General features: G+C 37.0%; 2 protein-coding genes across 3 annotated transcripts in view; one reads left to right on the plus strand and one right to left on the minus strand.

The window, feature by feature from the left end:
- Positions 1-17,387, plus strand: part of LOC125862464 (rhodanese-like domain-containing protein 8, chloroplastic) — a 32,503-nt gene extending 15,116 nt beyond the window's left edge. The window contains exons 5-8 of the mRNA XM_049542543.1: positions 156-247; positions 14,151-14,254; positions 15,012-15,287; positions 16,835-17,387. Of these exons, the coding sequence (XP_049398500.1) occupies positions 156-247; positions 14,151-14,254; positions 15,012-15,287; positions 16,835-16,967 (605 nt within the window). The 3' untranslated portion in view covers positions 16,968-17,387. The remainder of the gene's footprint in view (positions 1-155; positions 248-14,150; positions 14,255-15,011; positions 15,288-16,834) is intronic.
- The window catches only part of LOC125862467 (uncharacterized), a 1,053,062-nt gene that overhangs the window by 992,582 nt on the left and 32,669 nt on the right, over positions 1-27,811 (minus strand). The gene's annotated exons all lie outside the window — the stretch shown is intronic.

Here is a 27,811-nt window from a genome sequence, read left to right on the forward strand (position 1 = left end):
AATTTCCAGTCTTGCCTATAGACCAGACAACCGCTTAAGGTGAAACATCCTATTATACTCTGTAAATGTCAACTTTTGCGTTGCTATTTCTTTTTTATAATTGAATATTTCAATTGCCTTTTCTTCTAATATAGTGTAGTTTGATTTTCTGGAAGGTTATGAATGGGATGTTGGGCATTTTCAAGGCGCTCAGCGGCCGGATGTTGATTGTTTTCGGGCCACTTCATTTGGGCAATCTGAGTCAGAGGTTTTAGCAGTTTATTACTCAATTTTCTATATTCTCGTCCAAGCTAATCTAGTAAATGTTATTTTTGTATTTTTACATAATTTGAAGTGTTTTCTTTCTTTCTAACCCCCATTACTTGACCAATCTATAAGTATTTTGTTGGGTTCTTAGCAAAGAAATTGAAAAATAATAGAAAGAATAACGAGAGAAAAACATTGCAATGAGATCAATGAGAATTGCTTTATTTTACCTTGTTGAACTCTACATTTATAAGAACAAAAGCAGTAAAAAGATAATGGTAAACTAGCCCAGAGTATCCCTGGAAAATATATCTTAACAAACTAATACTAATTAATAGGAAAAAACTAGCTAACCAACTATTAACTAAGATTTATTCAAAATACTAAAGCAGTAAAATTAAGGTACTACAACTCAAAAGCATAATTCTAACTGTATCACAAGTCTTTCTCTGAAACATGTGGGATCAATTTACAACCATATATTTGTCTGATTTGTATATCTTAGTTTTGCAAGTCGATCATAGTACAACGCTGGAAAACACTTTTCTCCTCTGCCCTTTCTTGTTTGCTTGTCTGCCTACATGTATTATCATGTTGATTCTTGTATGTAGTCCCTCATTGCATGTATTACTTCCTTCTACTTGAGTGGCTTTGGTTGGCGATTGTAGAGTAGGGTCATGTTGTTGATTGGGTACGGAGGCGAGGGTTTAGAAAACAATATGTACATAGTTGTTCCAGCTGAAATACTTGGAATTTCTACCTCTTCTATTAGGAGTAGTCTTTTTAGTGCTAGCTGAACATTAAAGTAAGCAATAGTGGGTTCAGAGAGCGTCTAGATTGAGATTAGGGTTGTGCAACATAAGGTCATTGTCAGGGAAATCCATAGAGCGAGTAAAGATCCTTAGGAAGAGGAACGTTAGTATAGCTTGTGTCTAGGAAACTAAGTGGGTTGGGACTAAGGCTCAGGATGTGGATGGGTTGAAGTTGTGGTACTCGGGAGAGGTTAGGAATAGTAATGGATTAGGCATATCAGTTGATTGGTATTTTAGGGAGCAAGTGGTAGAGGTCAGGAGGGTTAATGATATGATTATGTCGGTTTAGTTAGTCATGGGAGGGAATACGTGGAGCATTATTAGCACTTACACGCCTCAAGAGGGCTTGGATGAGGAAGTCAAAAGCGTTTTGGGAGGATTTGGATGAGGTTTAGAGAAGAATCCTTTCCATTGAAATGCTATTGGTAGGAGTGGATTTCAGTGGCCACATTCGATATTCTTTAGGGGTTATGACGATGTGCATAGAAGTTTTGCTTTTGGGGATCGAATTGAAGGAGTTGCACTTTTGGATTTAGCTATAGCTTTTGAGATGGTGGTAGCAAATTCTAGTTTTCCTAAGGGGAACCACTTGGTTACCTTCCGTAGCACGGTGGCTAAGACTCAAAGTGATTACTTATTCCTTAGGAAGGATGATGGAGGTGTTATGAACTCAATAGGAATTCAATAGAACAGTAAATTTTCAGCACAATAGTTTTTTGGAACAATTTTCTATTATCTGGAATTGGAAACAAAAATTACAACAAAATGGAAATGATTGATAAAATAGAGAACAAATAAGGTTTCTTCACTGATAGAGCTCAGATTCAGCTCTGAAAAGGGAAAGAAGAAGAAGAAGGTTAGAAGAGAATAGAAAGAAGAAGAAGAAGCTGAGAAGAAGTTGAGAAAGTTTGTTAGAATACCAGATTTGCGTTGTCCTTTATCTCTTTGTGCTGCGTGTATTTGTTGTGATCTCAGTCAATCTCAGCCGTTGAGCTTCATTTAATAATCTCTAATCCTGACCCTTTAATAATTGCCAATTATTCCCTCAGTGTCTCTTTTATTCACTAAACTCCTTCTGTCTATATTTGCATTCAAATATAAGGTTGTTACACCTTGCCGCTTGGAAAACATCCTTGTCCTCAAGGATGAACATCAAAATCAGGGAACTTGCCCTTCAAAAATTCATAATCCTCCCATGTGGCATCCTCAGGAGGAAGGTTAGACCATTGAATTAGAACTTTCACTCCAGCTGTATTGCCATGGCGTACCATCTGCCTCTGTAATATGTGAAGTGGCTTAACTAGAAACTGACCATCCTCACTATTAAGGGGCAAAGCAGACTGCACCACCACCCTGTTGCCAACCTTTTTCTTAAGAAGGGACACATGAAAGACGGGGTGAACCCTGGAATCAGCTGGCAGACTCAACTTGTATCCACTTTCCCGACTCTGTCTATCACTGCATAGGGACCATAATACTTGGAACTTAGCTTAAGGTTCTTTCTTAGGGCCAGCAAGGTCTGCCTATAGGGCTGTAACTTGAGAAACACCCAGTCACCAACCTTAAACTCTCTTTCAGGCCTCCTTTGATCAGCTACATTTCCATCCTCTCTTGAGCCTTCAACAAATTATCCAACATAAGTTGTTGCATCTGTTGTCTCTTCATGATGATATCCTCAACTGCAGGAAGTGTAGTGTCTTTCATAGGACCAAAGGTCAAATAAGGTGGTGTGTACCCATATAAGGTTTCAAAAGGGTTACATTGAATACTTGTGTGGAAATTAGTATTGTACCACCATTCCGAGAGAGGTATCTATTCTTTCCACTGAGTAGGCCTACTAGAGGTCATGCATCTGAGATAGTTCTCAATGCATTTGTTAACTCTTTCAGTTTGTCCATCACTTTGAGGGTGATAGGCAGTACCAAGGTGCAGCTGGGTTCCTAACAATCTAAACAGATTTTGCCAAAAGTTGCTCAAAAAAATGCTATCCCTGTCAGAGACAACATGCATTCCATGGAGTGTATGCACATGTTTGAAAAACTTAGCAGCAACTGTGCTGGCTGTGAAAGGGTGGGACAAGGTCATGAAATGGGCAAACTTTGTTCTTCAATCTACAACTACTAGGATTACCTCTTTGCCTCTAGATTTCGACAGTCCTTCTATAAAATCCATGCTCACATGCCTCCAATCCTGGTCAGGAATAGGAATGGGTTGGAGTAGTCCCGGATAAGGAACATTTTTCGTCTTTGCTCCTTTGGCACACATCGCAAGATTCTACATATTGTCGAACCATCTGTCTCATGCCAGGCCAAATTTTTTTTGAGACTGCCTCATGTAAGTCCCCAGTTGACCAGAATGACCCCCAATTGGCGAGTCATGAAATGTTGAAACCAATTGTTGTCTCAGACCACCATTACCACCAATGTAAACTTTACCTTTTCGCCTGAGAACTCCAGAAGAGTAGTGATAGATATGAGGACCTAGGTGATTCATAGAAAATTCAAAAATTAAGGCACACACTTTAGGGTCTTCCTCATAACTCTTACTCACTTCTTGGACCCAAGTAGGCACCATAGCGCTCATAGCTAGTACACAAGCTGAATTAGTGGTTACATCTACTTCTCTGTCCTCAAATCGCCTAGACAAGGCATTAGCCACCTTGTTTTCAACACCTTTCTTATATTGATGAAGCTATGAGTACTACCCGAGTCCATGAGGATTGATAGAGTTCTCTTCTTAATCAAGCCAGCAACTAATATAGTGTTAACCCCTTTCCAGTTGCCAGACATTGCGCTAAGACACATGGCCTCAAGTAATTTCTGAACTCCATTTCTCGGCAACCTCAATCTCAATTTCTGGTGGTACCTCCTATATGACAGGCAACTCTTCGGGAGACCCAGAGATGCATTGTAATTGCCTTATCTTGCACCTATGGCCCAATCCATACTTCTCACCACATCTAAAACACAACTGGTTGGCTTTTCTGTGTTCATACACTTCAAAACTTAGCCGAAGTGGTGCAGGTGTCGAGCTAGCATTCATTGACCCTAGCCTAGCTGCCATAGAACTACTTGCAGACACGTTATTCCCACTGGCTTTAGTGGCCACGTTAGATTTCTTCAAGGTAGCTTCTATAGCTTTTTCATGCATCCTAGCTTGCTGGATAGCAAAGCTTAGGGTGGTCGGTTTGAACATCTTTACATCAAATTTAATCTCTTCCTTAAGGCCCCCAATAAAGCTGGACAAAAATGAGACTCGTTTAAAGCTTGATTTCGCGTGATCATTTCAGCCTTCAAATCCTCAAATTTCCTCAAAAAATTCCCGACATCTCCAGTTTGGCTAAGCTTATTAAACTCCTCCACCATATCTTCCATTAAAATATCTCCAAACCTATCAGATATCTCCTCCTTTAACTTAGCCCATGAGACGGGCCCCCTGCTCAAAACTAAGGAATTGTACCAAGTTTCAGCATCCCCATTTAGATAAAGAGCAGCCCCGTCCACCTTCTGATCCTCAGGGGTTCGATACAAGTTAAAGTACCGATCACATTTACGTACCCAAACCTTAGGGTTAGAACCCTCAAAGCTAGGAAGCTCCCACTTAGGGTTAGGAATTACCTGATTCAGTCGACCTGGATGCCCGTCGGGAACTGGATTAGGGAGAATACCATCACCTCTATGAAGAGCATTTTCCTAACCTTTGTTGTGGCCCCTCTCCATTGTAGTGAGTTGATCCAAAAGCAGCTCCAAAGTTCCTTGTATCCCTGTTTGAGTAGCATTTATGGCCTGTTGGCCATTCCTCAATTCGACCAACAATTCATCATGTTGAGCTAGTTTCTCATCCATGAGTCTCATCCTTGTTCCTTCTGCCATGAGTAGATTGTTATCGCCTGGGGAAGCAATGGCTCTGATACCAATTGTTATGAACTCAATAGGAATTCAATAAAACAGTAAACTTTCAGCACAATAGGTTTTTGGAACAATTTTCTATTATCTGGAATTGGAAACCAAAAATTCAATAAAATGGAAATGATTGATAAAATAGAGAACAAGTAAGGTTTCTTCACTAATAGAGCCCCGATTCAGAAAAAGGGAAAGAAGAAGAAGAAGGTTAGAAGAGAATAGAAATAAGAAGAAGAAGCTGGGAAGAGGTTGAGAAAGTTTGTTAGAATACCAGATTTACGTTGTCCTTTCTCTCTCTCTGCTGCGTGTATTTGTTGTGATCTCAGTCAATCTCAGCCGTTGAGCTTCATTTAATAATCTCTAATCCTGACCCTTTAATAATTGCCAATTATTCCCTCTGTGTCTCTTTTTTTCACTAAACTCCTTCCGTCTATATTTGTATTCAAATATAAGTAAGGTTGTTACAGGAGGCCTTTGCAAGGGCTACAATGTAATTTTGGGCAAATATCTTACAACTCAACATAAGCTCTTAACTATGGTTTGGAGATTAAGTTGAAGGCGGTGGGGGAAAAGTTAGTGTTATTGGGAGCCCGGACAAGCAGTGGGAATGCAACCTGTATGTGGGATATGATTTCTAGTGTGGTCAAGGAAGTGGTTTGAAAGGTGTTGGGAGTTTTAAAGGGCAACTCTGGTGGACACCAAGGAGATTGGTGGTGGAATGAGGAAGTCCCAACGAAAGGTAGAGGCAAAAAAGGTAGCTGATGTGAAATTGGTGGAGAGCAAGGACAAGGAGGATAAGAGAACAAAGAGAGAAGTGTACAAAGTGGTGACAAAGAAGTTAAGGCTGGTGATTACAACGCCAAATTTGCATCTTCTTGTATGCTTGTACAAGGAACTAGGGCACAAAGGTGGAGTTTAGAAGCTGTTGGATGGAACTCCTTGTGAGAGAGGCAGATGATGGTGGATTGATGTGACATTTTGGTATTGCTAAGACCTTGGGTATTATTGAAGAGCAATTTATAGGCCCAAAATACAATCCAACCCCTCTAGATTTGTAGCCAATGTGTAGAGTGCAAAGATGCCAAGTCTAAGCTCCTTCCCCAAGGTTTATACAACCCTCTCCCCCACCCATCATGGACCTTGGGTTGATATCTCCATGGACTTTGTATAGGTTTATCAAGGACTAATTGAGGGAAGAACATCATTTTTGTTGTGGTTGTCAGTCTCTTTAAAATGACTCATTTTGTTGCATGTAACAAATGAGACAAAGCTTCTCATGTTGCATCATTATTTATTGAGAATGTGGTCAAATTGCATGCTATTCCCAAGACCATTGTAAGTGATAGGGATTCCAAATTCCTTATTCACTTTTAGAAGGATTTGTGGGGCCGTCTCGAGACGAGATTATTGTTTTCCACATCTTGTCATCCCCAAACCAATAGTCAAACAAAGATGGTGAATAGAGCCTTGGGTTCTATGCTTCGAGCCATGGTGAAAGGGAGGTTGACATCTTGGGAAGAGCACTTGTGATAGCATCCACATTGGTATACCTCCATTAAAATTGATGGTCTTCAATGAAAAATCAAGAAAATGTTTATCACGGAAGAAGTGTCCAAATTCAAGCCCAAAAGGAAGAATATTGGGCCACATGAAGCCCAAAAGAGAGTCCAAAAAGCTGAACGTTCAAAGCCAATAATTTCTAGTTTAAAAGTTTCCTATTTAAAAGTTTCTTAGCTTAAAAGGTTCCCAGTCTAAAAGTTTCCTAGTCTAAAGTTTCCTGGACTAAAACTTTTCTTGTTTAATGTTTTCTAGTTATTATTTCCATAAAGATAGGATTTGAATCCCATTCTTTTGGGGATATATATATATTTTTTTTAAACTGGTAACTTCTTTTGGGGATATAATTTTCCTATATATAGGGGTGAATTTTGTTATTTTCAAAAGACATGATTAATATTATTTGAGAGATTGCTCTTTTTTACACCTTTATGTATGGTGACAATAGATTTATCTTACAAATTTATAAGAACAATTCTTTAAGATGTAAAATTAATTCTTAACTTGATATCTTTGGTTCTTATTCGAAAAGTAAAGAAGGTAATTAGTTTTATACTAATTGTTGTATCAAATTTCTTCGAAGTAGAGGTCTAGAACACTTTATTGATCTAAGTTCTTCAATTGACTCTATAAGTATCATAATTAGTTTTAATTTGCTAATTTTGAATACTAAAATCAATTAGGTTTCTTAGCACTATATTCTGAAATTTTAGGGATTTAATTCTCAAATTCACATATCTTTCAAATTTCGTCTTTAATCATCATATTTTTGCTTCCGCATTATTTTCTTGTTTATTCAAGTAACCCGATTCTTTTCAACTTGCCTTTAGTTAAGTTTACATACAATAGAGTTATTCATAGTCCTATTGGCATGACTCCATTTGAAATTGTCCATGACTTTAATCCACTAACCCCGTTAGATCTCACCCCTTTGTCCAAAGATATTGTGAATCTAGATGGTGCAAAGTGAGCTGAGGCCATGAATAAAGATGCATGAGAAGGTGAGGCTCTAACTTGAGAAGAAGAATTGAGAGACCGCTAAGACAACACACAAAGGAAGGAAGAATGTTGTGCTTGAACCGGGCAATTGGGTGTGGTTTCACTTCCTCAAGGATAGGTTTTCAAGCAAGAGGAAGGGAATGTTGATGCTGTGAGGAGATGGTTGTCACAACACGATACTACCCCTTGGTCGTAACACGATGCTTAGAGCCACAAGTGACCCCAAGCTAACCCATGGTCTGATATGACACTAAGATATGCATACATGGAAAGCTGAAATACTAATGTGGAAGCTCAATTGAAATAGGTTTATTAAACTCAAACATCTAAAATAGCAGGTTTCTGTAATAACAAACTTTTGAAAGTCTACTAAGATGAGTGGAGAGGACAAGCCCCCAACTAGCTCTAACTGTCTGAAACTAAAAATAGCAATGACTAAATGAAATATAAAGGACGTCCTCAAAAGATGAGGATTCACCAATAGTAATACTAAGTTGATCCGAAGTCGTACAAATCGTGAGCTAAATGTTGAACGTCTGAACCTATACTATCAAACAATATAGGCAGACAATATGCGGTCAATACTTCGAATGTACTGAGTATGAGGGATATGCATGCTAAACATAATAGCTGAACATGCTAAAGTTGAAGTATTGTACTGAATAACATGAGATGATGCGGTGACCTAGTAGTAAAACATGTAACTGAAATATACTAAAAACTGATATAACTGACTACAAGGTCATGCTACAAATGAAACTAAATTGTGGGAGATACTACTAACCGACATATAACCATATGAGCTAACATGGAGTTCGACGTATGATTCCCATAAAAAGGACCCAATATACTTTGCCAGTATATAGAGGCTATATAGAGGCTAATCTAAGCTAATATTATACAACTAAGCTAATTTCCGTAAAAGACTAAGGAGTTAGTCCTCAATTAATGGGTGACCCTTATAATCCTACGATGGCATGTAGTTCTGAGGCGTAGGGATTTGTTAAGTTAGGTCTTAGGCCTAACTCACACCCCAAAAGCTAGCTCAAAGGGAGGAGGATTGCCCAAGGCTTATAAGGAGTCTACCCATTTTATTAACCACCAATGTGTGACTTTTTTTCATTCTTTGACACTCTACCTCACGCCCAGTGCTTAGCATCCGGTGCGTGGACAATTTTGATTTTGGGGACCCCAACATTGGGTGAGATGGGCCCTGCTCTGGTACCATATTAAATTAGGTCTTAGGCCTCACTCACACCCCTAAAAGCTAGCTTAGACCATCTCCAACCCACTCTATTTTACTCTTCATTCTCTACATTTGGAGAGTAAAATAGAGAATGTCCTCTCCAAGCACTCTCTATTTTACCCTCTACTCTCCAATTATAGAGGGTTGAATAGTAGTTCTCCAAATTTGGAGAACTACTATTCATACTCTATATTTCACTTTTTGAATATTAAATTATTATTTCTATTATTTTGTAATTAACATATTATTTGTCATATAAAGCTATTAATTAAATCTCTAATATTCACAATTCTTTTTAAATGTAATATAACATTTTTTCAAAATATTTTATTTTATATATACTATTTTCATCTCGAATTAATAATATTTTAAATATGTTTTTTTAATTTTGTCACTTTGTGATACAATTTGATGTTATTATTAATTTGCACTATGAAGATTGCACAAAATTTAAATGATAAGATAAAAAATTAAAATCTAAAATAGAATACATAACATAATAATTTAAATACATGAAAATAATACAACACATAACATAATAATTTTAAAAAGCACAACAATAATTTAGTAATCTGGTAGATCATTTCTAGATTTAACAATATTCGAAAAAGAAATTAGTGTATGATTTAGAGAAGTTGGGGTTGGGTTGTGATTGCAGTTGTGCTTGTTGATTTCCTTTTTCAATTATTCGAAGTTGTTCTTTAAAAACTTAGAATAAAATATAATTTAATATTAAATAAAAAATTTCAAAAATTTAATTTTAAAATTACATGAAAATTATGTAGGATGTTATTTGGAAAAAAGAAAAAAAAGATTTATATTATGAAATAAGAAAACAAAAATGAAATAGAAATAATAACATAATATTGAGGAGAGAGAAAAAGATTCTTTTTAGAAAATAAAATAGAGAATTTGGTTGGAGTTGATTGTCTGAAAAAATAGAGAACTCTATATTTGGAGAGTAAAATAAAGTGTAGGGTTGGAGATGCCCTCAAAGGGAGGAGGATTGCCCAAGCCTTAAAAGGAGTCCACTTATCACATTAACCACCAATATGGGACCTTTTGTCATTCTTTGATAGGATTGCTACTAAAGGTCTCAGTCCTCAACTAACGGGTGAGCCTTCATTCCTAGGTCCGCTCGATGCTAAGTAAACTCGCAACAAAAACATGTAATAAAACTGTAAACAGTAATAATTTGATAATATTGAATATTACTAATTATAAGTGAATAGTTCATGAATTTTGATAACTGATAAATACCAATTGATTCTTTATCTGAAAGCATCCTAAATTTTGAAAACTAATAATTTGAGACATGCATGATCTAAAATAGCATGGTTTTGAACCATAAAAATATCTATGTTTTGAGGGTTCATGAAAACACCATTTAGAGATACTAAATCATAGTTTGAAAACACATACTTGAACAATTTATGAAGACGAATGTGAATTAAAGTAGAAATCATACTTATCATAAAACCTTAACTGCTATAGAAATCATGAACTGAAAAGCTACGTTTTCTTTGGGACTCAATGGGTGGAAAGATACTCACTGATGAAATCCCACATACCTAGAATGGAAGCCCTAGCTCGAATTCTTGAATTGAAACTATGGAACCCTAGTTCTTGCTTGAGAGGAACATTGAGAGTACTGATCTTTGATTTTGGGTGGTATGCGTGAGAGGGGTGGTCGACTAATTACTTTTAATCCCACTTAGAATATGCCAAAACAACTTAGTTTAGGGATCAAAAGAGTAGTAAAAGACCAAAATTATCCCGACTAAAAATTGATTTTGGAAGGTTCTACGAGGTCATCTACTGTTCGTGATTCAATCTACGAACGGTAGATCCCTGTCCGTAGAACTTAGGCTGAAATACTGACTATCTGAAGTTTCATCTACTAGAGGCATCTACGACCCGTAGTCCCTTTTACGAGCCATAAAACTCCTTTGTAGAAATCAAGCTGAAATCCATGTTATAGGACTTTGATCTACAAACCAATCCATGACCTGTAAAAGAAATTATGACCCGTGGCTTGAGTCTGTCAATCTCAGTCCAAAATTCCTACTTCTGATTTGATCCACGAGCCTCATCTACGGTCTGTAGATGCTGCTCATAACTCTCTTAAAATTCAGCAGTCTTAATTTTTCCTGATTTCCCATGATTTGATCTGAATTTATGAATTTTTGAGGTGTTACAATATCTTCCCCTCGAGAACATTCGTCCCCTAATGGAGCCTAAATAAACTTAAAAGAGTAGGGAAAGATCTGCAATCCCAAGACTGCAAACTAAACATTGAAAACTGATGGAGTGAAGGTGAAAGGAGGATCTAGGGATAGTTCTCTTTTTTTTCTTTTCTTTTCTTTATCTTTTGTTTATGCCCGACACACGTGTGGAGGGAGGATATGATGTAAATTTTTGGATACCAGCTTTGAGCTGATGATTGATATACAAATGTTATCTTTATCAAAAAAAAAACTGATGGAGTGACTGACTGTGAACATAAACATGAAGACTGATCTGATTTCATGAACATGCAGGCATACTTAGATATGGGAATAACTGAAAGACATGTATCGAATATGGAGGAGCTATTACCTCACATTGGGACTGAACTGAAAGGAAAGAGGTAGGGGTACTTGGCCATCATATTTGCCTCTGCTTCCCAAGTTGCTCCCTTAACTAACTGGTTCCTCCAAAGAACCTTTACTGAAGCGACTTCCTTGATCCTCAACTTACGAACCTAACGATCAAGAATATCACCTGGGACCTCTTTTAAGAGAGATTATCCTTTACATCAACACTTTCAAAAGGCAGCACTGTAGTCGGATCACTAATGCACTTTTTCAACAAGGACACATGAAACACTGGATGCACCGATGCTAACTCTACAAGTAGATCCAACTCATAGGTCACATTATTAAAACGCCTCACAATTTGATAAGGACCAACATAACATGGACTGATTTTTCATTCTTACCAAACCTCATCACCCCTTTCATGGGTGAAATTATCAGATATACCCAATCATCAATAGCAAACTCAAGCTCTCTTCTCCTCACATCTGCATAAAATTTCTGTCTGCACTGAGCCATTCGCAATCTTTTTCTAATAAGTTGAACCTTCTTCATAACCTCATGAATTGATTCAGGCCCTATCAAGGCCACTTCACCAACTTCAAACCACCCTATAGCAGGGCCATATGAATATTGGAGTAGTAACTGTTGTGTTGTTATAAGCAGACTCAATCAAAAGCAAGTGATCAACCTAATTACCTGTAAAGTTGATCACACAAGCTCTTACCATATCCTCTAAGGTCCGAATAGTCTGTTCGGTCTGACCATCTGTCTACGGATGAAAAGTTGTGTCTACCTATTTAAAAAAAAAGCTTAACTTGAATACCAAGACCTTTCTGAAACGACTGTGGTTCCATCTATGGACCGTAGATCCTTGTCCGTAGAACTTAGTTGAAATAGTGAGTCTCTAAAGTTTCATCTATGAGAGGCATCTATGACCCTAGTCCTTATTACGAACCGTAAAACCCCTTAGTAAAAGTTATTACGAAATCCATGTTTCAGGACTTCAATCTACGAACCAATCCATGATCCGTAAAAGCAATTAAAATCCATGGTTTGGGTCCATAAATCTTAGTCCAAAATTCCTGCTTTTGAAGTTGATCTATGAACCTCGTCTAGAGCTTGTGGTTCCATCGACAGTCCATAAATGCTGCTTGTAAATCCTTTAAAATTCAACCGTCTATATTTTTTTTTTTGATTTCCCATGATTTGATCTAAAGTTAGGAACTTTTGAGGTGTTACAATGGTCCATTTCAAGTCATTGAGTGACTTAATGACAATGCTTAAAAAGTTGCCTACCCCCGGAGTATCAAGTCTACAATAATTTCAATGTGAGTGACCTTTCTCTATTTGATGTCCATGTTGGTGATGATCCAAATTTGAGGACAAATTCCTTTCATAAAAAAGAGAATGATATGACCCAAGTAGCCTCCAAACTATTTACAAGAAGCCAAGCACAGGAGTTGCAAGCCCTTCAAAGTTTATTTACGAAGATAAAAGTGTTTGGGCACATCTTAAGACCATCAAAAGGATTCCATATCATGTTTGTTGAATTAGTGGTTGAGACAAGGAAGGAGAGCACACTGCCTAGGAGTGACAATCGTCACCTTGGGCGTCACTTGGTGGCCATGAAGGAAGCTCATGCCTTAAGGTGACGGTGGTGATGACGAGCTGTGACATCAGTGACGAGGCATCACTTTGGGCGTCACTTGCCCAATGGCCAAAAAATGGCCATTTTTGTGAAGTCTTTGAGGCTACTTTTGGGCCATGTGTAATAACTAGCCAAACACTATAAATAGCTAGTTTAGTCTTCATTCTTAGATAGATTATCCTGAATATTGATGAACAATACATCATCATCATCATTCATCAGTTCACTTTTAAAAAAATTAACAGAGTATCACAATATGCAAAAGAAAGACAGAAAAGGAAAAAGAAAAAAAACTGAACAGGGCAGGGCTTAGCAGGGCAGGGTGGGGCAGGACAATTTTTTAAAGAGATGCTAAACGGATTAGGGCAGGGCTTGTCAAAATCTTAGTAGGTCAAGGTTTTCCCCACCCTGCCTGGCCCTAACCTGCCCTATTTGCATCCCTAGTTTCAGGAGATATAGAGGTAGGCTGGAAAAGTATTGAAATAGGTTATTAGACAGTATATGATACAATTTCAGCTTACTAAGGACATAACCTTAGATAGGAGGTTGTGGAGGACACAAATTAGGATGGAGGGCAAGTAGGTAGCAGTGTATTGTCCTATTATTTTTCCATACTAGTGGGTGTAGTATTGCTCCTGTAGTTTCCGGTCCTTCAATTTGTATTATCATCTGCTGTCTTGTTCTCTGACTATCATATTATGTTGTTGTAGTTATTGTCCTTTACTTTCTGCTATTTCCTGTACTTCTGTTACTTCATTTTCTGGACTGTTTTGGACTTGTTCTCTTGAGCCAAGGGTCTATCAAAAACCGCCTCTCTACCTGAGGTAGAGGTAAGGTCTTTGTACACTCTACCCTCCAAGGCCCTACTTTGTTGCATTATATTGCGTATGTTGTATTTTTGAATAATGTATCGGGCTAAAATCGACATATTGGCATGACATATGAAATTCAGTAGTTGCCAGGATAATATTCTGGTATTACTGTACCACTTTATATTCTCATTCATACTTGCACTGCTGCATGCTGCTATTTTACTTGGTTGTATGTCCATTGATATGCTTAAACATAAACATAGAAACTGTCATTTCCTGCACAAGAAAATATCCAGGAATGTGTTTTTTTCTGTAAATATGACTAATATCTTGTTATCCTGTTTTGCAGGTGATTGCCTCAGATCCTTTAGCAGCCGTTGATAAGGAGAGAACTGATATATTGATGTACTGCACTGGAGGTATCCGCTGTGATGTATATTCTGCTATATTACGGTAAGCTGTAGATTTTTTGTATGCGTTATGTTCTCTCTCTCTCTATGTGCTAGAGCATAAATGTGTGAGATATTGGAACTTTGAGCTATCTCTTCAGCGACACCATAAGAATATCCAGTTTTCAGCTTTTCCTGGTTAAAGTACTTGGAATGTAAAATTTCTTGTCATCCACCCTCCACAAAAAGCAGTTACCTTCCAATAGTTTCTTTCCTATGACAGACTCTTGAGTGGAGAGAATAGCTATCTTCTGTGGGGGTGTTTGTACTTTTTATACTGCTCTTCTGCAAATACCATCTGTTGGTTAAATGAGCTACTTGACCCTCATTGGAAAGTCAACTTATTAATCAGGCTTCTATGGCTTGGTGATACTGGCACGCACTACGTGGAAATTGTTCAAGCCTTGACTTGATATGAATTCTAGTTGCATTAGTAAATAAGCTTCTTCAGTAGGCAAAATCAATAGGATCTCTCAAATGAAATGTAAATATTGTTTTGAGCTAAAACCTATTGTCATATACTCGAAACTTATATTAGGTTGAGGATTATGTGCTGAAGCTGTGTAAGACTATCAAATGGCTATTCAGTTGCTCAACATAACTTATTATCTTAATATATGGGAGCAGACAACTGCAACATCACTAGAGTTGGTCTCTTCATTTATGTGTTGCACCATCTGGTGTTCACATATACCTTTGCATTTTACGTGAAAATGTTGTGTAAGTTCGTAGCTGACAACTTATTTTTGTTTTTACTACAGTAAGCAAGGTTTTAAGCGATTATATACCTTGAAGGGGGGTGTTTCTCACTATCTTGAGAGTGAAGGTTCTGTAAGATGGGTCGGAAATCTATTTGTATTTGATGCCCGCCTTTCTCTGCTACCTTCTACCTACAAGCCTGCGGTGGAGATCGAAGCAAGCACAATGCTAGAAGGCTCCCTGGATGACTCATTTGCGAAATGCTACATCTGTGGTTCACAAGTTTCTGAGCTGAGGCACCGCAATTGTGCAAACCTTGATTGCAACCTACTTTTCCTGTAAGACTAATCATTTCATCAATAAACATATGGATGGATGCTACTTTAATCAGTTATATTTGCACTCTCAAGCCTGTGTAGTGTATATATGTTTTGTTCTCCTTCCTAAATTCAGTTAATGAGAGACATTTTGGGTTATAGCGTTACATTTTTTAAAGATTGCATTTCCCATATATTAATTATAAAGATATAACACCTGAGCCTAACTCAACCAAAAAGCTAGCTCATGAGGGGAGGATCGCCGAAGCCCATATAAGCAAACCACCAGCCATTCCCCAACCATTGTGAAACTTTTACCCACTCTTAACACCCCCTTCACGCCTAGGCCCGACTGTAGCGTGGACCGGGAGCCCAAAAGAGGATGGACCTAACTCTGATACCATGTAAAGATATGACACCTTGGCCTAACTCAACACCAAAAGCTAGTTCATGAGGGGAGGATTGCCCAAGTCCATATAAGCAAACCACCATTCCCCCAACCAATGTGAAACTTTTACCCACTCTAACATTAATACTATTAAGAACAATATTACAACAAAAAAGAAGAGCTAAGCTGCCACTCTCCTTACAGCCCTTTGATGGATGGACATACCCATTCAATTTACAAAATTCATTTACATTCATCAATCTACCCATTTTGCAAAAACAATGCAGCTCCTCCTCCCTTACAAGAAGGTTCCAAAATCTGTACAAAGTGAAGAGGAGCAAAATATTTCACAAAATTTTATTTCCCAGTGGCCATGTGAATGCATTCTTCATCTGTTTGTGTCTATTGGAAGGCTTTTGAATTTTGTTCAACCTGTAAGGACCTATGTTTCCTTCGGCAGATCCTTAGAGTGATGGAATAAACACTCTTCAATTCTAGTGCTCCCCTTAACTAAAATTTCCTTGCCTTCTCTGAAACAGTGCTGAGTCAATATTGTCATCTGACTTATTATCTATCATGCTTCCTCAATTATCTGCTGTAAGTGCCATGGTGAATTTAAGTTTCTTTCAACATTTCAATGAATCACATTGCAGAATAACCTGATCAAATCTATTCTCTTTGCATGGCTTCAGCATAGTTAATACTGTCATACTCAAAAAGACAGGCGAAAGCCATCACCATATACCTTGGTGACACCACCAGTGACCATATGCGTGTCTACATTCATTTGTGTTTGTTTTAGCCCAGTTGAGCTCAGGTCTTTCTCACTTCACAATCACACATGATTCTTTGAGATATCACCGTTTGTCTTTCACAGGTCACATATCAGGGGACACTCCAGTTAATCCCATTTCCACTTTACACTAATACCTAATTTAGATGATGAATTGGAAAGACTTAGCTATTGGTATCAACTTTCCTCCAAGTCAATAGGAGAGCGAGCTTGATGTCTCTCGGCAAGGATTCTTTACTGTAAAACTTTTCTCTCTCCATCTCAAGTCATAGCGTAGGTTGCTGCTGTTCTTCTATGTGCTTTGTTTCAGTTGTTTAAACACTAAAGCATACATTAAATGAAAGTGAGTACTTATATTTGATCTAATACTTGATTGGTTTTGTGCAGATGTTGTGAAGGCTGTGTGAAACATTTAAGGGGATGCTGCTGTATTCAATGCACATCTGCTAGTCGACTTAGGCCGGTGCTGACAGGTCATCAGAGATACCAAAAATGGCATAATTATCGTGATTTTGAGTAACAAAGCCGGTGACATCTTGATCAGTGATTGGTGTCCAAATTTTTGAAAGTGTGGTTCTGGCAATGAAAATGTAGATCTCCAGTACAGTAAATTGTTGGTGAGACTTAATGGCAAATCAAGGGGAAAAGTTACTCTATTCTTTACCTACTACAAATTCAATGTTACCCGAAGCCTAAGGGATCAACTGAAGGTTCCATAAAGACTAATGTTCACTTGTATTGTTTGAGTTTGTGTTTTTCCTTTAAGAGAAAATTACATCCCGAATATCTTTGGGCTATCTAGTTACAAAATATGTAGAGAGTGTAGAGGTAGTATATAATTTTATACGAATATGCATTAATTACACATACCTATACAACCGAGTGTATACTTGAGCGATAATGTTAAACTAGAAGGCGAAATGGTACATATTGGCAACTATCCCTTTCTTTAATGCGGGATGTATGTCCATCAGACTGAAATCGGGTTGTTAAGCCTCCCTTTAAGTAGAAAATATTAGGAACATCATACAGTTTTGGAAGTGTCTTTTCACTGATAATTAGATATTGAAAGTTTCATTTCGTTGGGTAGTATCACTTTGTTTGCAAATATAGATTAGTTTGCAGTGTTTCAGGGGAAAAAAGAAGTTGCATGTTGTGGTAAATGTCTTTGTAATGAGTATGCGAAGAATCGATGTTGTAAATATAATACGAATGAGTTAGGACTAATTAAATTTATTTTATTCAGTGACACATTTATAGAGATAATTTCTAACTAAAATAGAAAATTATGCTACCAACTCATCAATAAAATTCAAATAACAAATAAAAAGAACTAACTCTTAAATTCAAGTCGCATAAGACTCTAATAACATAATATAAAAATCCTAAAAGTAGTTAACTGTTTTATTTCTACAATAGTTTGAGACATATTCTCAACACTCCTCCTTGAATCATGAATTATAGATTGTAGTCTCATATGAAATTGACCTTGTGTACAAATCTGTCAATTCATCTTTAGTCTTACAAGGCTTGAGTGCATCTTTGTTGCATTAAATGAGAAACTCTTACTTCTCATTTCAACTTGTAAGATCTCTTGCTTAGTGGAATCAAAGATTTGATAATATTTGTCTCCAAATAATAATTTGAATTTTTTTTCTATTAACTGACCAACACCAAATAAACTTTTATCAATATCAGACACATAATGAACATCTGAAATTATTTTTGTACCTGAATTTGTTTTAATTGCAGCACTCTTTTCCTTTTAGTAGGAATACAATCACCATTCCCAATACTGACTTTCTTATTTTTCATATGAATGAACTCTTTAAAAAGATTTATTTCCTATGTCATGTGGTTTGTACAACTACTATCCATCATCCAAAAATCAGATTTTTTGGTTGAAAAACAAGTTACCACATATAAGTGGTCTTCTTCTTTTTCAATAGTGACTTGGGCAACTGTTTTATATTTTTGAAATTTTCTTTTGCAAATCACAATTTCATGACCAAGTTTGTAGATCTTTCATTGTGCATCTGGTCTTTTTCAACATTTATATGAAGGATGTCCATTTTTGTCACAATGCTGACAAGGTGGGTAATTCTTTAAGAATTTACCCATGCTTTGAGTTTTGTGGCCGGTTATTAATGCTCCTTCAACCATACCATCTTGCTGCATAAGCCTCTTTTGTTCTTGTGCCTACAAAGAATTTAACAATTCTGCCAAGGTAATTTTGGATAGATCTTGTGTGTTTTTCAAGATAGTTATACATGTTTCATATCTTTCAAGCACTGTAACAAGAATCTTTTCAACAATTTTTGTATCTTTAAATTTAGTGGCTAGTAACCTTACCTTGTTGACAATACCAAGCAATTTGTCAGAGTATTCCTTGATTGTTTCTGAGTCTTTCATTCTTTGCAATTCGAATTCCCTCATTAAATTTAATACCTTCATTCCTCATATTCTTTCATCTCCAACATATTCGTTTTAGATAATTTCAAATTTCTTTTGGTGATGTGAGAGTCATGATTTTTGTGAAAATAGTTGTCGAAATAACAACAAATAAAGTTGCTTTTGCCTTGGACTTAATGGTATTCTTCTCCTTGTGACTCTTGATTTGGGCCACAATGGGATTGTTTGGCAGCAGGTTAATTTCATAATCCTCTTCCATGGCTTCCCAAATATCAAGAGCCTCCAAGTAGGTTTCCATTCTCACAGCCCATAATTGATCACCATAAAAAATAGGAGGAGCAATTCATGAAAAACTATATTTGGAATTCATTTTTTTACTCACAGATCCCTCAAGAAGAAGGCTCTAGATACCAATTGTTATTTCTTAAATAAAGAAATTAAGAAAATAACAGAGAAACACTTTGAGAGAAAAAAAATATTGCAGTATTATCAAAGAGAATTATTTTATTAAATAATTCAGAGACATACATTTATAAATATAATTCCTAACTAAATATAAAAAAAAATATGCTACTAACTTATAAGTAAAAAATAAATAACAAATAAAAAGAACTAACTCCCAAATTCAAATCATATAGGACTCTAATAACATAATTAAAAAACCCTTAAAGTAGCTAACTATTTTATTTCTGCAATATCCTGAGACATATTCTCAACACTTTCATTAACCTACATCAACACTCTTTTTTCCTATGGTCTATCATGTGTAGTAGTTCAGTTATTTTAATGTCATTGTTTTCAAGCACCTATTATTATGATCTTCCCATCACTACAAGAAAACAATCATTTAGCTACAGACGCAAATCCTAGCTAAAGTGATAAAATCCCTAGCGAATGTCAATTTAGCTAGGAAAATGATCCTAGCAGACTTTCAAAGCTAATAAGCTCTTAGCTAATTTTTAGCTAGCAGATTATGTCATTCCTAGCTAATTTAGCTAAGATATCTCTGCTAGGCTCTTTCCATAGCAAACATTTTGCTACGATGTATACTAGCTAAATTCATAGCAAAATTTGCTTGGTCAATGTTGACTTTACTAAGACTTAGCAAGGAATTACCCTATCTAAACTTACAAATTCTCTAGCTATTTTTCAAATTTTACTTGGAATATTTTCTTAGTTAAATGACTAGCTAAAAATAGCTAGGGATACTTTCAAGATAAATTTGGCTAGAAATTGTATGACGAAATACAAATATAATTTTCTATATTTGACACAAGAAGAAAAACATTGTTAAATTTAATCAATTTTTCAAAATAAGCACAATCTAATTAATTTTTCGAAATATCATCAATCCTTGAATAGTGAAGTACATATTTCCACCAACTGTTTCTATCCAAGTTTTTCAGTAATTGCTCCTCCGAAACCATTTTCAATAAATTCACATCATCTTCATTAGTTTTTTCTCCTTCATCTTCTCCATTTGTGGTCGTGTTTCTCTCCATATCTCTGTCATCTACTTCAAGACCTTCTTCATTCCTTATTGTTGAAGTCTCACCCACCTTATCCTTAATTATATTTGTAAATGTATTCTGAAAAAGAATAAAGTAATTAGCTATTACATGGTATAAGAAAGCTATCAAGTTGCAAAAGGTGCTATGAAAGTACTCAAATTTATTCTGTAACAGAATAAATGGACAACAAGAAATAATCTTATCCAATTAAAGGACTAGAATACTCTAATTGATGAAGTAAACAATGAAATTTATATTTGAACTAATACAAGAACATCTTTTCTAAATGCTCTATTGAAACCATATAGGTTCCTTATTCAAACCATAAGGTAGAATGAGAGTCAAGCAGAAACAAAATATAATGAGTTCAATAAGAAATATACAGATGGGAAGAAGTTTGGAACAACCTGTTCATGTTGAACTGTACTTCCACCACTGGTATGCCTTTAACCTATAACCCATCAAAGATAATTGATGGACGACCAATAATTGTATTAAAGGCACCAGAAATAGTGAAACAGACCAATGTATGAAATAATGTTGTAGTGATGTATACGTTGTGAAGCACCTTTCTCCTACATGAACAATTACATTGATGGGTACTACAATTTTGTTTCTGTACTTGAGTTATATTACCACAATGCAGGCTGCTACATGTGAAATTCTTAAACCAAAACGATAGAGATGAAGTCCTGTTCACTTGCCCTAAATCTGGATTTTATGGATGCCTGGTGAAATGACTATTCTGATGGAAGAAGTACATGATCATTTTACGCATATAAAGGTAGCAAGTAAGTGTTCCAATTTTTATTGTCTGCTAACAGTAATCTATGCCAAAAATTGTAGAGAGGAAAGGAGAAACTTATGGAACGAATTACTTAGAATAGGTTCTATCATCACTGAACCTTGGTGTATTTGTGGCGATTTCTATTCTCCCTTGCTACATTTGGAATGACTAAAGGGCCAACAGGTAAGTGAATCTAAACCAAAAGACTTTCAACAAGTAATAAATGCATTAAATCTTACAAATATGAAATCTATTGGAAGAAGGTATACTTGGACAAATTGTAACATATGGAGTAGACATACCAATACTACTAATAAACTTGAAACTCATTGTATAATCCTAGCAAGAAATTTCGGTGCCACACCTACATCGGTTCTTTTCCTTTTCTGGCCATTATGGGGCAGTAATTGTTATCCCATTTGGCTTCACACATTGAGGTAGCCTATTGATTCTTAGTTGCAACCCTTTTCCAATGAAGTTGTCATTGTTATCCCATTTCAAACACCTTTTTGGCACTCTATAGGTCGACTAGCTATCTCAAACCATTTAAGAAGTTTTTTGGCGAATAAATTACTTTTCAACAACATTCTTAGGCAAACACACTACTTCAGCACTGCTAATACCATTTTCTTTGTGAAAGCCCAAAATCCCACTAAGTCGTCATGACAAGTGACACCTAACACTCCTACCCATCAATCTTGAAGTAACAATGATACAAGGACGCCATAACATAATAATGTCTAATACAAAAATATAAGTGAAATTGAATACAACGCGGAAATAGTCGATATGCCCCCAAAATGACAGGCACGTGAACCATGACATATGGCATAATCTGTAAGCAGATAATAGAGCATAAAAACACTTGTACATACATGTAACTGCCAACAAGCCTTAAAACATATGACTAGTACATATGACCTGACATTCAACTGTACACATGATTACTTATTGTCACGCCCCGAGGTTATCCCTTAGACGTAACACGAGACCTAGGTTCATGAGTGACTTCAAGCTAACCCTTAGTCTGGCATATATCAAGCATGCTGAAAATATATCTAAGTAAATCATATACTATGTGGAAGCTAAAAACAATGGATATCTAAAAAAGGGGAAAACCCAACTAGTCTAAATATATAGAACATAATAAGAGTTCAATGATGATTGAAACAACACTTAACAACTCTAGTTGAATCTACTACTATGTATGAAAAGGCTCTAACTGGATTGAGTTGCTGGGACATGCCCCCAGCTAAGTCTAACAAGAATGAAATTGAAAAAATAAAGACTAAAAGATAAAGCATGTGTATTGTCCTCAAAGTATGAGGACTTACCACCAAAGCTGCTAAAGTCGGACTGAGGATCGAACTAAGCGTGATCTGGATGCTGAGTGCCTGAACCTACATCATAAAATGATGTAGCGCAAAGTATGATTTTGTACTTGGAATGTACTGAGCATGAAGGATATATATATGCTAAGTTGAACAACGTATATAAGCTTAACAATGCATAACTGAGCAATGATCACCAACACACTTCTTAAGCATAGAGACATCGAAAATGGGATGCACTGTTACCAACTCATTCGGCAAGTCTAACTCATAAGCAACCTTGCCAATGCGTCTCAAAACCTAATATGGGCCTACATATAAAGGACTAAGTTTCCCCTCCTTACCAAACCTCAATACACCCTTCATGGGTGAGATTTTCAAGTAAACCCAATCGTTAAACTCAAACTCTTGATCATTTCTCCTCACATCGGCATATGACTTTTGCTGACTTTGAGTCGTTTTTAACTTTTCCCTTATAAGTTGAACATTCTCCATGGCCTATTGTACCAACTCGAGACCTATTAGAGCAACTTCACCATCCACAAACCATCCTATTGGAGATCTACACCTCCTACCATATAAGGCCTCAAATGGAGCCATATCAATACTCGAGTGATAACTATTATTGTAAGAAAACTCAATCAATGGGAAATGGTCATCCCAATTGAACTTAAAATCAATCACACAAGCCCTTAACATATCTTCCAAAGTTTGGATAGTATGATCCGCTTGCCCATCTATTTGGGGATGAAAAGTCGTGTTAAGCTTAACCTTAGTGCCAAGAACCTTTTGGAATGACTTCCAAAAATGAGAAGTGAATTGGGTACCACGATCGAAAATAATGGACAAAGGCATTCCATGCAACCTTACCATTTCTCTCAATTACATCTTGGCATAGTCCTCTACCGAATAGGAAAACTTGACAGAAAGGAAATGAGCCGGTTTCGTCATCCGATCTACTATCACCTAAATTGAGTCATGTTGTTGCCGGGTGCGTGCCAAACCAACTATAAAATCCATATTCAAGTCTTCCCACTTCCAAGTAGGAATACTAATGTCTTGGGATAAACCTCCCGGTTTCTGATGCTCAACATTTACTTGTTAGCAATCTGGACACTTTGCCGAAAATCCCAAAATATCCTTCTTCATCACATTCCACCAATAGACCACCCGTAAATCACGGTACATCTTGGTGGCTCCCGGATGAATGGAATACTGCAAACTATGGACTTCTATGAAAAATTGTTCCCTCAAGTCATCCACATTTGGAGCACATAACCGGCCTTTGTATCTAAGTACACCATATCCCCCTTGGGAGAAAGCCTCAATGGATTTCTTAAGCACCACCTCTTTCAATTCTACCGAAATTGGATCAAGAACTTTCTTGGATTTCACATCCGTCACAAAAGACGATTCGGAACCATTGTCAACTATAACACCACCTTTGGTGGAGTCCACTAGTTAAACACCTAATCGAAATAATATATGAACATCTCGAAATAACTCTTGCTTTTCTTCTTCAATATGAGTAACACTACCAATAGATAATCTACTAAGAGCATCCGCTGCCACATTAGCTTTACCGGGGTGATAAAGAACACTCATGTCATAATCCTTCAATAACTCAAGCCACATTCTTTGGCGAAGATTTAGATCTCTATGATTAAATACTTATTGCAAAGTCTTGTGGTCGGTAAACACATCTACATGTACTCCACACAAATAGTGTCTCCAAATCTTTAAGGAAAAAATGACAACCGCTAACTCAAGGTCATGAGTAGGATAATTCTTCTCGGGGATTTTAATTTGCCTTGAGGAATAGGCAATAACTCTCCCATTTTGCATAAGCACACACCCTATTCCAATTTTCGAGGCATCACAATAAACCACAAAACCTTCCATCCCTTCTGGTAAGGTAAACACCGGAGCGGAAGTAAGTCTATCTTTCAACTTTTAGAAGCTCTTTTCACATGCTTCAGACCATATAAACTTAGCCTTCTTTTGACTCAAAGCTGTCAAAGGAGAGACAATTGAGGAGAACCCTCGACAAACCTTCTATAGTAACCGGCTAAACCCAAGAAACTTTTAATATCCGTAGGAGTTAGAGGTCTAGGCCAACTCATGACCACATCGGTCTTCTTAGGATCTACCTCAATACCCTTACTTGAAATAATATGACCAAGGAAAGCTACAGACCTTAACCAAAATTCACATTTGCTAAACTTTGCAAAAAACTTGTTGGTCCTTAAGAACTTGCAATACGATTCTCAAATGATCAATATGCTCATCCTCTCTCCTTGAGTTGATCAAAATATCATCAATGAACACAATCACAAACATGCCAAGGTATTGTCTAAATACATTATTCATCAAATCCATAAACACCACTGGAGCAATAGTCAACCCAAACAACATTACCAAAAACTCATAATGACCATACCGAGTTCAAAGAGCCTTCTTTGGAATGTCATCATCTTTCACCCTGAATTGGTTATAACCCGATCGAAGATCAATCTTAGAGAAATAGCTTGCTCCTTGAAGTTGGTCAAATAAATAATCTATCCTTGGGAGAGGATACTTATTGTTAATGGTCACCTTGTTGAACTGTCGATAATTGATACACATACGAAGAGAACTATCCTTCTTCCTAACTAACAAAATAGGAGCACCCCATGAAGAGATACTCAGTCGATTGAAACCCTTATCCAACAAATCTTTCAATTGTTCTTTCAACTCCTTAAGTTCTACTGAAGCCATACGGTAATGAGGAATAGAAATAGGCTACGTATCGGGAAGAAGGTCAATACAAAAGTCTATTTCCAGCTCGGGAGGAATATCGGGTAAACCACTTGGGAACACTTCTGGAAACTCATTAACAATGGGGACCGACTCGAGAGAAGGGGTTTCAGAATCCACATCCCTCACCCTAACTAGATGATAAAATAAACCCTTAGAAATTATCTTTCTAGTTTTAAGATAAGAGACAAACTAACTCTTAGGCATATAATTTCCCCCCTTCTACTTAAGGATAGGCTCATTCAGGAACTGAAACTTGACTACACAGGTTCTACAATCAATAGAAGCATAACATAAGTGCAGTCAATCCATACCCAAGATAGCATCATATCTAACATATGAAGCTCTACCAAGTCAACAAGAGTAACTCTATGGGACAAGGAAATGGGACATTTTTTACAGACCCTCTTAGCCACAATATAATCACCAACAAGAGTAGAGATAGAAAAAGGTTCTAGCAACACATCCGGAAGAACATCAAATCTCATAGCCACATATGGCGTCACAAAATACAAGGTAGCACTGGGATCAAGTAAAACATATACATCAAGTTGGAAAACTTTCAACACACCGGTAACCACACCAGGAGAACCCTCCCGTTCACTTAGAGTCTGAAGCGCATAGAAGTGGTTTTGCTTAGGAGCATTGGAACCCGCACCACTAGTATTAGCTTGCTTGCCCCTCTCTTCCTTTAGTCATAAGCATAGGGCAATCCCTCATTTTGTGACCACTCTTACCACAACCAAAGCAACTATCCGTGTCGGCTTCCACACTTAGCACAATTATACCTAGGCAATAAAGATCCACTACCATTACCTCTTTAAAGCATAGGGTTAGACACACTTTCTTTGTTGAACTTAGGAGAAGCATTGGAGGAATCTTTATAGGAAAACCTTTGTCGGAATCAAGGACGACCTTGTCCCTCGGACCTTGAATGTGAGAAATTTCCATCTCCGGTCTTAGCTCTCTTTACCTCTCTAGACTTTTTCTTAAGTTTTTCCTCCTCAATTTGTTGCATGCACCATGAGACGAGAGATGTCCATGTCATTAATGAGCATAGTGGTTCAACACTCTTTAACCACCATCTCGAACACACCCGAAACAAACTTACTCATCCAAGCCCTTGAATCGACAACCATTAATGGAGCATACTTAGACAATTGAGTGAACTTTAGAGCATATTCCCTCACACTCATGCTTCTTTATCGAAGATTAATGAACTCAAACACCTTGGCTTTCCTCTTCTCAAGGATAAATAACCTATTAAGAAATTCGGCCTTAAACTTCTCCCAATCAAGAGGACCCGCATCTTCTGGTCTCCCTTCCTTCCTTTGGTTATACCATATTTGAGCCACACCATTTAGTTGATAAGCGGTCAACTACACCTTTTCCAGCGGCGTAACTCCCATGATCATCAAAATATTATAGACCTCATCAATATAATATTGAGGATCTTTCTCAACTTTAGTACCATGAAACTCTGGAGGATTCATCCTTGTGAAGTCCCTCACTCTTGAAGCTATCGTACCCACATTTGGGTTAACGGGAACCACTACCTCCCTATTGGCTTGGGATTTAGCCAACACCTGAAAAGTAACCCTAAAATGTACATTCCACACTTTCTCGGCCAAAGGATCGATCGGAACTTGAGGAGCTTGGGGAGGGGCTTCTTGTTCCGCATTCTCCCTCATATTTCTTCTAGTATAAGATCTTCGAGTCGCCATATCCTGAAGAACATAGGATAAGGATTTGGAGAGAGACCTTATAGAGTTTAACTCTATTGCACGACTTAAGAGTAATGAAAGAAATGAAGTTTCCTAATCATCTTGTAGCCTCTCATTCATAAATGTGGCACGCTTCACACTTATGAACAAGACTCTACTAGACGTGGCTTATGAGACATCTTAGGACCATTCTAAACCTTGTGCTCTAATTACCAAGTTTGTCACGACCCAGGGGTACCCCCTAGATGTAACATGAAGTATAGAACCCTAAAGAACTCCATACAAGCCACTTACCTTTCATAACATAAGAAATAAAAAAATAAGAGTAAAATAGTAGTCCAAGTCCAAAACATTTTATAAAAGAAAAGTGGAAGTCTAAAACACTGTTCTCATCATAGCCATCTAATGCAATAGAATGAAATTGGGCCTAGCCCATACATCATGTCCAAAAGAGAAATACATGAAAAGGAAATACAACAATGAAAGTCCTTCCTCGAAGCATGAGGACTCACTAGAGCTCGAAATATCTCAATTCAATCTCTAGCCACGAAACTGATGACCTTGACTGTCGGACCCTACATTTGGGGAAATGTAGGCAAGAGTATGCGTTATTATAAAATAATGTACCAAGTATGATAACCATGCATAAAAAATTTAAATCATGCTAAAAAGGGGCATTTCATTTCATGACATGCAATTGACCAAGCTAAAACATGATATAAAAGAGTTAGAAAACATAAATCATAACATCATGGTCAATTTAAGCTAACTTCATCTTTAAAACCTTTAAACTCCCATGTGAT

This window comes from Solanum stenotomum, chromosome 4, assembly GCF_019186545.1.
Source record: "Solanum stenotomum isolate F172 chromosome 4, ASM1918654v1, whole genome shotgun sequence".
Taxonomy (NCBI): domain Eukaryota; kingdom Viridiplantae; phylum Streptophyta; class Magnoliopsida; order Solanales; family Solanaceae; genus Solanum; species Solanum stenotomum.